The sequence below is a fragment of the Oratosquilla oratoria genome, chromosome 18 (assembly GCF_046742065.1).
Source record: "Oratosquilla oratoria isolate Oo_2021 chromosome 18, ASM4674206v1, whole genome shotgun sequence".
In the NCBI taxonomy this organism is placed as follows: domain Eukaryota; kingdom Metazoa; phylum Arthropoda; class Malacostraca; order Stomatopoda; family Squillidae; genus Oratosquilla; species Oratosquilla oratoria.
The window spans coordinates 55,874,394-55,887,824 of record NC_134794.1 but is presented as its reverse complement, the minus strand read 5'-3'; the positions used below and the strand labels follow the sequence as shown (position 1 = coordinate 55,887,824).

Genomic DNA, 13,431 nt, shown 5'->3' with positions numbered 1-13,431 from the left:
AAACAGCTGTAAGCTGCATGCAGCAGCTAAAGAACCAGCAATAGTGTCTTGTGGCTCCTCACACTGATTGTCAACTGTTGGCCACAGTACCTGTTCCAACCACTAGTGAATGACCATGAAAGTCATAGTACGCAGCCATGTGAAAGGCCATGTTGGTTAACACAACCAGGTACTCCAGAAAGGCGAAGACTGAATACACTGTAATGAAATAAAAATATGTCAATATGAGAGCTAAAGTAATGTATGGAAGAATGGTGGTATTAAAGAAATGAGTCTGGATGGGAATAACTAATCTCTAACATTTTGACAGTCATGGTAACTGAGAAAGTACTACTTTCATACTTCAATTAGGCACTTTTGGAATAGTAATAATATACATAATTATTCTTATGGTTACACAGTGTTTATATGTTTAAGCATGTCACTTGACAGACATGTCAGCAAGATTGTGAGAGATGTACGGACTACTGCATGTGATTAAAGTGGTGTTTCACTATATGGATGAAGAGACAATGAAAAAACTCATCAAAACCTTGATCCATCCAAGACTGGAATATACATCAGTGGTATGGTCCCCACACAGTGTGAAGGATATAAGCAAGATCAAGATAATACAAAGGGCAGCACCAAACTGGTCTCCAACCTAGCTGATAAACCATATGAAGAAAGAATAAAAGCACTGGGTCTACCAATTTTGAAAGATCAAAGAGAAAGAGGTGATATGACTAAGGATAGGAGGGCTTTAAGAGGTCATGAGAACAAATTAACAATGTATGTGTCTAAAGCAGGGGTTCTTAATCTTTTTTCTCCAATTCCCCACTTTTTAGTGAGCCAACTCTCCATTTCCCACCACAGCATCGGTCTTTGACAAATTTGATTTTAACCCATGCAGTGTTTAGTACGTAAATATACAGTGTTGTCACTTTTACCCAAACATGACTTACAATACCTCATATATTGGTTGTTTTTGTTATTAAAACAGTCTGTAAATGGTTGTGATTTGTAAAGTAAGTCAACATTTGGATGTAATGTATCAAATTTTGAAGCACTATCAATTATTTGTGGTTGGAAACAAATTCATGAAATGTGACAGCAAGAAGACACCAGAAACAAACAAAAAGAAACAAAAACACATCGATGAAAAAAAAAAAAAAAAAGACAGTGGTTCTTCTGTCCAACAGATCATTCCCCACTTGGCAACTCTGCCATTCCCCACCAGTGGGGAATTCCCCACAGGTTAAGAACCACTGGTCTAAAGGATATGAAGAAATACAGTTTTCCATATTGATGTATAAACACTTGAAAATTTTTCTATGGTAATATAACCCAAGCTGGAATAAGATATGAATTCAAATCTATCTATCTACCAAGGGGTTTTTCTCCCTTATAAGGGAAGTAGCCAAATCAAAAGGCACGCACCCACTCCCACCCATTTGAATTTAGACAAGGAAGATCATGACCAAAGATTGGAGAAATTACAGTTGTCAACATTGGAGCAGAGAAGGGAAAGAGGCAATTTGTTAACCATTTTCAGAATTATGAAAGGGATGGAAGATCTCGATAGAGATGACCTATTAAGATGGGACAAGAGGGAAACAAAAGGACACGAAAAGAAACTAAAGAAAGACAGTTACAGAAGAGACTTGAAAAAGAATAGTTTCCTACACAGTGATTGATGTCTGGAACAAATTGAACAGTGAAACAGTGAATGCCAGAACTTTACACTATTTCAAGAAAAAACTGGACGTGGAGAGATATGAAAACGGGTCACAACAAGCATAGCTCCTGTCCCGTAAAATACAACTAGGCAAATACAACAAATCTAATCTACTTCTACTCGAGACTAATAGATATAATAGATGAGAGGGATGGATGGGCAGAATGTGCCTATCTAGACCTACAACAGGCATTTGACAAAGTACCACACAAGAAATTAATAAGAAAATTTGAATCAATAAGTGGCATCGCAGGTAAATTATTAGACTGGACGGAAGATTTCCTGACTGGGAGAAAAATGATAGTAATTAGAGACAAATACTCAAAATGGGAAGAAATGATAAGTGGTGTTCCACAAGGGTCAGTGCTGGCTCCAATCATGTATGCCATATAAATAAACGACATGGATGAAGGAGTTGATTGTTATACGAATTTCTTCACAGATTATGCAAAAATGTTAAAGAAAGTAAGGAAGCTCGCTGGCTGAGTGGGTTAGGGCATCATTACTTGCGACGAAGGTCGAGGTGAGGGCGGTTCGAATCCTGCCAGCGGCGAAGATGAACCAAGGGCATGGTTCATTAAATTCCATGCTACAAAGCCCTCTGTGAGGGGCACCATCCTAGCCTCCCGATAGGGGGGAGCGTGTGACATTAAACCATATCATATCAAGAACAGAAGAGGACTGCGATTCATTACAATCAGACCTGGACAAAATCTGGAAATGGACTCAAAAGTGGGAAGTGAACTTTAATATCAAGAAGTGTTGCATAATGGAGTTTTGAAAAAGCAAAAACAGAATTTAAAAAAATTACAAAATTGGCAAAGAAGAAATAAAAAAAGTGCACACAGAAAGGGACCTTGGAGTATTCAGCAAAGACATGACACCGGATAAACATATAAACAAAATAGTCGGTGAAACCTACAACCTATTAAGGTCACTGAAAGTGGCATTTGACTACTTGGATGAAGAAATTATTAAAAAGATATTGGTGACATTGATTAGACCAAAGCTGGAATATGCAGCGACACTATGGACACCCAGCACTAAAAAGAATATAAGGAAACTAGAAAGAATACAGAGAGCAACAACAAAGTTGGCACCAGCTCTTTCCAATTTAACATACGAACAAAGATTATCGAAATTGGAACTACCAACACTAGAGCAGATAAGAGAAAGAGGTGATCTAGTGACTATATTTAGAATCATGAAAGGAATGGAAATCCTTGACAGGAATGATTTACTAAAAAATGACAAAACAAGAGGTCATGAAAAGAAACTAAAAAAGGATAACTATAGAAAAGATCGGAAAAAGAATAGCTTCCAACACAAAGTGCTGGATATATGGACTAACAGTATGTGCAAATACTATTCAAGATTTTAAGAAAAAACTTGATGCTGAAAGATACAAAGATGGGTCACTACGAGCAGAATTGTGTTCCTGTCATTTTCATGCTATGTTCTATTGGAGGATTTCTGTATGAAGGTGCCCTGTAGGGGTGGTACCTGGTTTCCAAACTGGGCTAAAGAAATAGAATAAAACTACCTTAGAACATAAGAATGAAGGAGACTGCAAGAGACCATAAGGCCTACACAAGGCAACTCCATATCCATCACCCCCCTGTCATCCCCATCCATAAAGTTGTCTCACCATTTCTTAAAACAACTGATAGTTTCAGTGTTCACTACATGGTTACCAAGTCTATTCCATTCATTGACCACCCTATTAGTAAACCAATTAGATGCAACCACTACATAGAAGACACTGAACACTTCATCCTACACTACCCAAAACTAAAAGACCCTAGATAAAATCACAATATTCCCTGAATGACATTATGGGGCTCCTGGTGGCCATTGCTGGTTACCTGGGAGCAGTGGGTCCAAGAGACCTTGGGCAATGGATTCACTGACTGATAACATTAGCAATATAATAATTCTTACGTGCAATAACACTCATAAACAAGTTAATGATAAAGTTAGTTGTACATTTTTACAAAACAAAAATCCACTCCAAACTTTGAGAATCAAGTGTAAATTTATGAGTATATTGTTCAAGCAGATAAAAAACTTAATCAATACTGGATATACATTACTTTCTCAAATTAAATTTAGAATTGAAAATATAACTGTATTACTTACTTCCAGGTTCACAGTAGGTGTTGTGACGGTAGAAAAAGTATAGAGCGACGAAGAAGCTGACGATGTTGGCCTTCATCAAGTTTCTCTGCAGATGCATAATTTATATGGCTGATTAAACTATGGTCATATTAATATTGTTGTTTTTTACCAAAGTTGACAGATTTTATCAACACCTCACACATATTTTCATCAAACACAAAAATATGTCCTCTTATTTTTTGTATCACAACACATATGCACTTCATATGTATACATATCAAACATACATCTCTTTAAAGTTTTATATATATTTCTAAATTCCTCAATGATATTTCAAGCTCTTCATTTTCTAATGTTGATCAATCCATTCTAAAATTAATCAATCTAATGCTAACAAATGCTCATTACTGTGGAAAGACACTACATTATATCATGAAACCATTCTAGAGTAACGAGACAGTGCACTAACCAAAACTAAAAATGTAGTTTCAATGTACTTTTCATTTTTTCTAAAGATATGACATATGTATCAATTTCGTGACCTAAAAATAAAAATTTTACAATGAAAATTTCTGTACCTTTCCTTTTTTCTCAACAAATGGTATTAATTAATTCATTATTCTTTTAAATTACTAAACCCTTTTGTTGTCACAAAGTATGGTGATCACAGTGCTTTAGTTTAACATCACAAACACCCTCCCAGAATGGGGATGGCTTTTTGAAGCAGGAAATATAATGTAGTTTAGTGCTCATACTACAAACTTTCTGCCAGGCAAATTCAATCTGCCTTCACTCCAATCTTGCACCCAAGTAGCAATACTCTGAACCACTCAGAGAGCAAGTATCCCTAACTTAATAACAACATCTATATAGTGGGGGTAGCCTAGCTGATGAATTATGCATTTTTTCATAAAGGCATGAAATCTATTATATTATAAATATACATTCAGTTCTCAATCTAATAGACCTCCATTTAATGGATTTTGGAGGCAATGGACAAAATCCTGTAAGAATAAACTTCCCCACTATACAAAGCATATTAAGAACTCATCTTCAATCCTTGATAAGGCTCATATCAAATCACAGTGAATATGTTGAATTTCCCATATTTATTAGGTTAATATCCCCATTTTCTCCATTAAATTGAGGGGTGGGTGTATTTTGGAAAAAAAAAAAAAAAATCTAACATAGAGGTCAATTAAATTTATGCCTTCTATGGTGAATCTCTTGACTTTCAAGATTGAAACTATCAGAAAATGCTCCTGTCACTTTTCCTCCAAAAAAGTACTTTCTTTTGAAAAGACCAATTAGAAATTTTCCTTTTTCATTTCTACCTTCAAAGACCTCACCACCCTATATTAATTTGATTAGTTTTTTTTTCCTATGTGGCACTTTTTTTTAATACATGTCAAACTTAAAAATTAGCTCTGCACATTATATGGTGAATCTATTTCTTTTTTTTTGGGGGGGGGAGGGGAGGGGAAAGATAGAGTAAATCCACCCTATTAAAGCCAAGACACCCCTGGGCAATGCTTAAACACCGTACTCTAGCAACAGACCTGAAGTGAAATTTTATCTAAATAATAATAAAACCAAATTAGTACTGTTTGCACTCATGGAAATTTATAGAATGGTTAATATATTTAAACTTAAAAAAATTACCAATATTCCCCATTTTCAATGATGATTGATGTTTAATATTTTCATATTGGTATGGGACTTCAATCAACCATGTACAACAGGTAAAAGTATTCAAAGACACATCTGATATTTACCTAGTTGTATCTTATGGGAAGGGGAGCTACTCTCATGGTGTCCTATCTCTGTATCTTGCAGTGTCTAAATTGCTCTTAAATTCGTGTATGGTTTTTGCACACACTATTTTTTTGTCTAGTTTGTTCCATACATACACCAGTCTGTGGGGAAAGCTGTTCTTTTTCAGGTCCGTTCTATAACTGTCCTTTTTGAGTTTCCTTCCGTGTCCCCTTGTATTTCTCTTGTTCTGATTTATCAAGTCTTCTCTATTAAGGATTTCCATACCTCTCATTATTCTGTAGATAGTCAACAAGTCCTCTTTCTCTTCTTTGTTCCAGAGTCAGTAATTCTATTTTTGACAATGTCTCTTCATATGACAGTTTTGAAAGTGTTGGGGACATCTTTGTAGTTGCTCTCTGGATTCTCTCGATTTTCCTTATATTCTTTTTGGTATTGGGTGACCCTACTCCAATTTTGCCCTTATCAGTGTGACTATTATTTTCTTTACCATTTCTTTGTCCAAGTAAAAGCAGCTTTTATTTATCTTAGCAAGTTGTAGGTTTCTCTGACAATTTTATTATCTGTTTACCAGGGGGACATGTCCTTTGTGATGATTACTCCCCAGGTCTTTTTCAGATTCCACTTTCTTTACTTCCTTTGCATCAATTTTATATTTTCCTGATATACTTTTTTTATTTTTTCGAAACTCCATTATGCTATATTTCTTAATGTTGAAGTTCACTTCCCACTTCTGACTCCATTCCCAAACCCTGTTCAGTTCTCTCTGCAGCAACTCAATCTGTTTCAGTACTCACTTTCTTCAACAATTTAGTGTCATCTGCAAAGAAGTTCCAGTAACATTCCACACCCTCATCCATGTCATTCACATATATAGCAAACATTATTGTAGTTCAATATTGATCCTTGTGGGATTCCACTAATCACCTCTTCCCAAGTAGAACTCTTATCTCTGAGCATTACTCTCATTTTTCTTCCATGCAAGAAATCCTTCATCCATTTCAGTATTTACCTTGTATCTCTCCTATGGTTTCCAGTTTTCTTAATAGTTTATGTAGTACTTTGTCAAATGCGTTATGTAGGTCTTGGAAAGCACAATCATCCCATCTGTCCTTTTCTTGTATTATATAGTCTTGATTAGAAACAGATCAAATTTGTGCCACATGATCTTCCCAGACTAAATCCAAATTGTCTTGGATTTAGTATATTATTCTCATCCAGATGTTTTATCCATCTAATTTTGATAACTTTTTCACAAATTTTGGAAACCAGTTTGTTATTTGTTGGGTCTTCTTTATTTCCTCCTTTATGTATTGGTAGAATATCAGCATTTTTCCAGTCTTCTGGTAATTTTCCTTCTTTGAGTGATCAACTTATTATATATTTTGTCTATTACTTCTTCTTCACATTCTTTTAGTATCCAGTTTGTGTGTTTACAGTTGCATTGTAAAATGCTAGACACGCCACTAGCATTTTTTTTTTTTAATTATTAGGTTAAATTAGGTTACGTAATTTTAGGTAAGGTTAAGTTAGGTTAGGTTAAGCTAGATTAGGTTAGGTCAAGTTAGATTAGGTTAGATTAGGTTGTCATTTTAAATTAAGTTAGGTCAATGGGTAGAGGGAATGGGAATTTGTGACAAAAATGGTTATCAAACTCATTAACTACACGGCTAAAATATATTCTCTTCATGAACTGTGAGATGGGAAACTTTCTAAAAGTTTACTATGATTCATTTGCATTAACACCAATTTTCTTTTCCAAAACGAGCCTATCACTTTTAAGGTGTACTGTATCTGCCACAGCATGATATAGGCCAGAAAATATGCTACTTCCCTTAGTCTCAATTTACCTATTATAAATCACAGTTTCGGTCCAATTTTCCATTTATTTACTGAGCTGAGGCTTCTTCAAAGAGCTTGCCACCCACTATTAATTTGGCGATTACCATAATTTTCATATACTGCACTTTTTTTCCTAAATACATACATATGCCAAAGGCTTTCTCCCCCTTACAAGGGAGGTAGCTAAAAAACAAAGGCATAAAAACCACTCCCACCCATTCCATCCCCACATACTCCTCCCCTGTTCAGCCCCCTCCCTCCCTCTTATCTTGGCTCCTCCTGGATAACAGGTCATCCCTGCATCTCACCCACTTCCTTGGGTCAGGAGCAGTGTTGCAAGATACAGCACATCCACAGCAAGGCCGCTTCATTAAATTGGCGACACCCTTTCTCCATCCCTTCATGTAGAAAAAGAGAAGACAGGAAGAAATCCCTTCAGGCTGTGTCAAATTATTTTTCACACATACTCTCTCAACCCCCCATCCCCTACCCACTCCCTTTCATGCATCACAGCATCATCCTTACACAACCATTCTCCATTCACCCCATCTTCTGTCCTCTCCCATCCTTCCTCAATAGACATTCTCCTCTTTCCCAATGCCCCTTTTACCCCATCCCTCTCATCCTTGGTTGTCCCCTCATGTTCACTCCTACATTTGCCTTCCACACCTTTTTTACTAGTCTTTCTTCACTCATTCTTTCCATATGTCCAAACCATCCCAATACTCTTCCATCAACCCTATCTCCCAACTCCTTTTCCATCCCTGTTCCCCTCCTCACCTCCTAGTTTCTCACTCTATCTAGCCTAGTAGCCCCTAACATACTTCTCAGGAACCTCATCTCAAACACATTCAAACTCTTCCTCTCTTATGTTTCATGTTTCTACCCCATACAGTGCTGTCAGCACAATCACTCCTTCATACAATCTCCTCTTAGCATCCATTCCCAAATGTCTATTTCTCATTACACTTTTTAATCCCCCAAGGCTTCTCTCAATCTACATTCTACCTTCACCTCCATTCCTCCCTTTCCCACCACATTTGCACCAAAGTATCTAAAAATATCCACTTCCTCCGGTCTCTCTCCCTTAATACTCACTTCCAGTCTGCTGCCACTTTCTCCCCTTGGACATCTCATCACCTTACTTTTACCTACATTTATCTTCAACTTTCTTCTTTCGCATACCTCCCCAACCTCTGTCACTAACTTCCTCAATTCCTCCTCTGATCTTGCCACAAGCGCAGAGTTATCAGCAAATAATAACTGGATCACCTCCCACTTTTCTCTATTTACTTTAACAATCTCCAATCCCTGACCCATTACCCTTGCATTTACCTCTTGCACCACCCCATCCATGTATAAATTGAACAGCCAGGGTGATATAACACATCCCTGGTGAAGTCCCACCTTTTCTTCAAACCACTCACTCCATTTCTGATTCTAACACACACTCCACTACTCTCATAAAAACTCTTGACTGCTCTTAAAAGCTTTCCTTCTATCCTATATATCTGCAATACCTCCCACAGTGCCTTCCTGTCTCCGCTGTCATAAGCCTTTTCCAAATCCATAAAATCCCCCCCAAATCCTTACCTTTTCCTAAAGGTTTCTCATATGTGTCTTACCATAAAAGTCTGATCCATGCAACCCCTACCTGTCCTAACCCACACTGTTCCTCACCAATTACTCCCTCAGTTCCTCTCTTAATCCTCTCAATCAAAACACTCCCATAAGCCTTCCCAACTACACTTTTCAAACTGATCCCTCTGAAATTACTACACTCACACTTGTCACCTTTTCCCTTGTAAAGTGGAACTATACAGGCACCTCTCCAGTCTTCCGGCACTCTACCCTCTCTTAAACAAATATTAAATAACCTCACCAGCCAGTCCACCATCACTGTACTTCCTTTTTTTAGACATTCTGCATGACATCTATCCAAACCAGGTGCCTTACCTGCTCTCATCATCTTAACAACTGCCTTCACCTCATCTTTCATTATTTCTCCTCCATTTTCTTCATTCATCACTGTCATTTTCTTGGTGCTTTCCACTGCAACTAGCTATGCTCCTTCACATTTATCAACTCCCAATATACTCTGCCCATCTTCCATTTACTGCCGTCTCTCCCATTATCATCTCTCCGTCTGCACCTTTTATCTTTTCTTCTCTACTTGATTCACCTCCTCTTCCTCTCTTAACTTCTTTCCAAAACATCTTTTTGTTACTTACAAAATTTTCTGTCATACTTTTACCCCATTTCACATCAACTCTCCTCTTTGCCTCCTTTATCTTATGCTTTACTTCTCTTTTCTTTTCTTTGTGCCTCTCATTTGATTCTCTCATCCTAATTTGTAGCCAATCTGTGAATGCTCGCTTCTCTTCTACAACCTTCTTTGTTTCTTCATCCCACCACTCACTACCCTTCCCTCTATTTCTTCCCATCCTCCTTGTTCCACACACCTTGAACCATGCCCATTCCTCCTCCACTCCTAGTTCTACTCTATCCTTTACTCCCTCCCACTCCTCTCTCAGTTTTTTCTTGTACTTCTTTTCTTTCTAATTTAAGTAGTTTACTTTTGCACCCTACCTTATATCCTTTTCCTCTTTCTCCATCTATCCTCCACTCTCAACTTACACTAAAAAATTACCCAATACCCAACTCTCTCCCCTGAGAATATGTACATCCTTAACTCTACACATTATACATTGAAGCTTTTTTTTTTTTTTTTTGAGGGAGGGGAAAGATAGTCCAAATCCACCCTATTAGTATCAAGACACCCCTGTGCTACTTTTAAATACCATACTCTAACAACAGACCTGAAGTGAAAATTTATCAGAATAATTATGAAGCTAACTTAGTACTGTTTGCACACATGGACATTTATGGAATGGTTTTTAAAGTATATTCAAACTTAAAAAAACTTACCAATATTCCCCATCTTCAATGATTTTATATTGGTATGGCACTTCAATTAACAATGTATGACAAGTAAAAAGATTCAAAGACACAATTGATGAGCTACCACGAATTTGTTTACAGTTGTCGTGCAACTAACCATATACATGCTTCACAAACTGCTAGAAATGCTGCTAGCTATTTTTGAAAAAGTTATTAGGTTTAGATTATGTTAGGTTATGTTATGTTAAGCTACATTAGGTTAGGTGAAGTTAAATTAGGTTATGTTAGGTTAATGGGGGGAGGGAAAGGGAATTTGTGACAGAATATTATCAAATTAACAACACATCTAAATCTACCAGAAAAATATATTTTCTTTATGAATCATGAGATGGGGAACTTTCTGAAAATTTAACATGATTCATAGGCATTAATCCCCAATTTTCTTTTCCAAAAGGAGTCTATCACTTTTAAGGTGTGCTGTATCCATCAGAGCACACCTTTTGTCTCAATTTACCGCTTATAAACCTGTAAAACAGTTTCAGTTCATATTTGAACTTATTTACTACACCTCTTTCAAAATTGCGTTCTTCCTCCCTGCCAATTCTTGCAGTCATTCCTAGCTTGTTTGTAAGCTTTTTCGTTTTAGTGCTTCTTCTCTTCCTCCATTTTCCCCAATCCCCGTCCTTGGCCTTTTTTGTAATCTCACACCTTTCATTAAACCAGTCCTGTTTCTGCTTCTTCATTCCACTAGTCTTTGGCACATGTTTCTTCACTCCCCAGTTGTAAATGTCAAGAAACATTTCCCATTTCCTCCTTATTCCTGTGATACTCATGAATTCCTCCCAGTTTGTTTCTTCAAAGAATTTTTTCAATCCGAAGTAATCTGCTTTCCTAAAATTCAGTCTCCCTTGCCTGTGTGGTTCATTCCTTGGCTCTACTTTTTCATCCTCAAGCAGAAATTTAATTGTTACATGGTCACTTTTCCTTGTGGGGAAAGGGTAGTTCAATGAGCTGATATGTCTGGCTCTGTGATTAGTAACTGATCTTATCTTGTGGGAATGTCATCTCCTCTTACCCGGGTCACTTCTTTTACCCATTGGGTCCTTGTGTTTTCCATTGCTATACTTAACAGGATATTTCCTCAGGAATTTGTTTACTGCTAGCTTCTCATTCCTCCTAATTGACCTGTGATTAGAATATTCAATAAGGACTATAATGCTACTTTGTACAACATTTTTCTTTAGGAAAAGGGCTGTATCAAATAACATTTCTTGATATTCAGTTTCATTCCAAGCTCTTGTCTTGCCACCATGAATCTCTTTTATTCTGCCCTTTAATACTAACTGTTGGGTGTGTGCATCTACCCAATTCTTTTTACTTAATCATAGTATAGAGGAAAGGAGCAATGGTCACTGGGTTCCATCACCCATTCTCTAATTTTTTATCATACTTAGCCTCAAATTCATATACAGTTCCAAACTAATCTATATCCTCCATTTCCAATTATCATATTTATAATTGAACTATAGCTACCCTTCGTAGCTATTTACGTATCTTCTTGGAATTACAGATACGATCTTGAGTTTCTTCACTTTATTACACAATTCTAAGGGGAGTTCACTACACTTTTATACACAGTTTTACATAGAGTTTGCAGTATAGTCTTATACATAGTTTTTCACAGAGTTTCCAGTATAGTATTATACATAGTTTTTCACAGAGTTTGCAGTACACTACTTTACACAGGGCACATCTCTCCGACCGACGCTCTTGGAGCTGTGCACTCCGTTTTTGTGGGGCGGAAGTGCTGTCTCTGTAGAATTCTGAGGTGCTCTTTAGTCACCTTGAAAACAATTTTAATAGGAAAATCCGGCCCTTTACATGGTTGTTGTTAGTTCATAAATTATCTCTTATATACCTTTTTATAATGTATAATATATCCAGGGAGCAAGGGTTGATTACTACTGTGTTATCGCGTGTTATTCGGAATTGGCGATTGACCGCATTTATGTGTGCGTTCGTATGTCTGTGTGTGTATCTTGGTTCCGAGTACTCGATTACTGTTAGGTCAGCTTTCCTGCGATAAGTGCTAGGTCAGCTTGTTAGGGCGGATGTGTCTGGCGACAGGATGTCTGGGTGATGATTGTGACACCGCTCACATGATTTGTGGAAATGGTGATGTGGTTATAGTGATGTATACATATCTCACATATTGTTTGAGCTTGGGTTATATCACTTCCTAAGCTATACCAAGTACTTATGGATCTATATGGAAAACTGTATTTGTTTACATTCTTTAGACATATGGTCTTTCTTAATTTGCTCCCATGACCTCTTAAGACCTCACATCTTTAATTGAGATCTCTTCTGTCAATGAAATCTATTCCCTTTAATGACCTCAATACTGTAATCATATCACCTCTTTCTCTTCGATCTTTCAAAGCTGGCACACCCAGTGCTTTTAGTCTTTTGTCATGTGGTTTATCTGCCAGTTTGGTTCCTGCCCTTTGTATTCTCTCAATCTTGCTTATATCCTTCACTGTGTGGGGACCATACTACTGATGCATATTAGTCTTGGACAGATCAGGGTTTCAGCGAGTTTTTCCCATTATCTTTTCATCAATATAGTGAAACACCACTTTGATCTTCTGCAGTACTCCATATGTGTCTCCCATAATCCTACTGATATGTCTGTCATGTACCAGGTTGTTATCAACACTCCAAAGTCTTTCTCATTTGGTTCTGTAATGGGTTCTTTTCCCAAGGAACAGTTAAAGGATGATCTTTTGCCACTATTTGCCCATTTACAGTACTTTGCATTTTTTGGTATTGAACTTGATTTCCCATCCTTGGCTCCATGCACCAATAGTGTCTAGATATTTTTCATCTTTTTGCAATAGTTTACCATTCTCCTTGTTTTTCACTCTTCTCATTATTTTTGCATCATCTGCAAACATGTTGGCATACCATGTTGTACCTTCCATCATGTCGTCATTGACATAGACAAGAAACATTATTGTTGCAAGCACTGAACCTTGTGGAACTCCACTCATTACTGCTCTCTATCTTGACATCTTATC

The 13,431-nt window shown here is 37.1% G+C and overlaps 1 protein-coding gene across 12 annotated transcripts in view; it reads right to left on the bottom strand.

Annotated features, from left to right (window-relative positions):
• The window catches only part of LOC143035247 (acyltransferase PGAP2-like), an 81,264-nt gene that overhangs the window by 18,671 nt on the left and 49,162 nt on the right, over positions 1-13,431 (bottom strand). For 9 of the 12 annotated variants that reach the window (XM_076202039.1, XM_076202036.1, XM_076202035.1 and 6 more), the window contains 3 exons: positions 7,759-7,848; positions 3,857-3,941; positions 91-198 (listed from right to left, as the gene is read on the bottom strand). In XM_076202039.1, coding sequence (XP_076058154.1) covers positions 91-198; positions 3,857-3,941; positions 7,759-7,848 — 283 coding nt within the window. The remainder of the gene's footprint in view (positions 1-90; positions 199-3,856; positions 3,942-7,758; positions 7,849-13,431) is intronic. The other 3 variants (XM_076202044.1, XM_076202043.1, XM_076202045.1) reach the window with 3 other exon arrangements.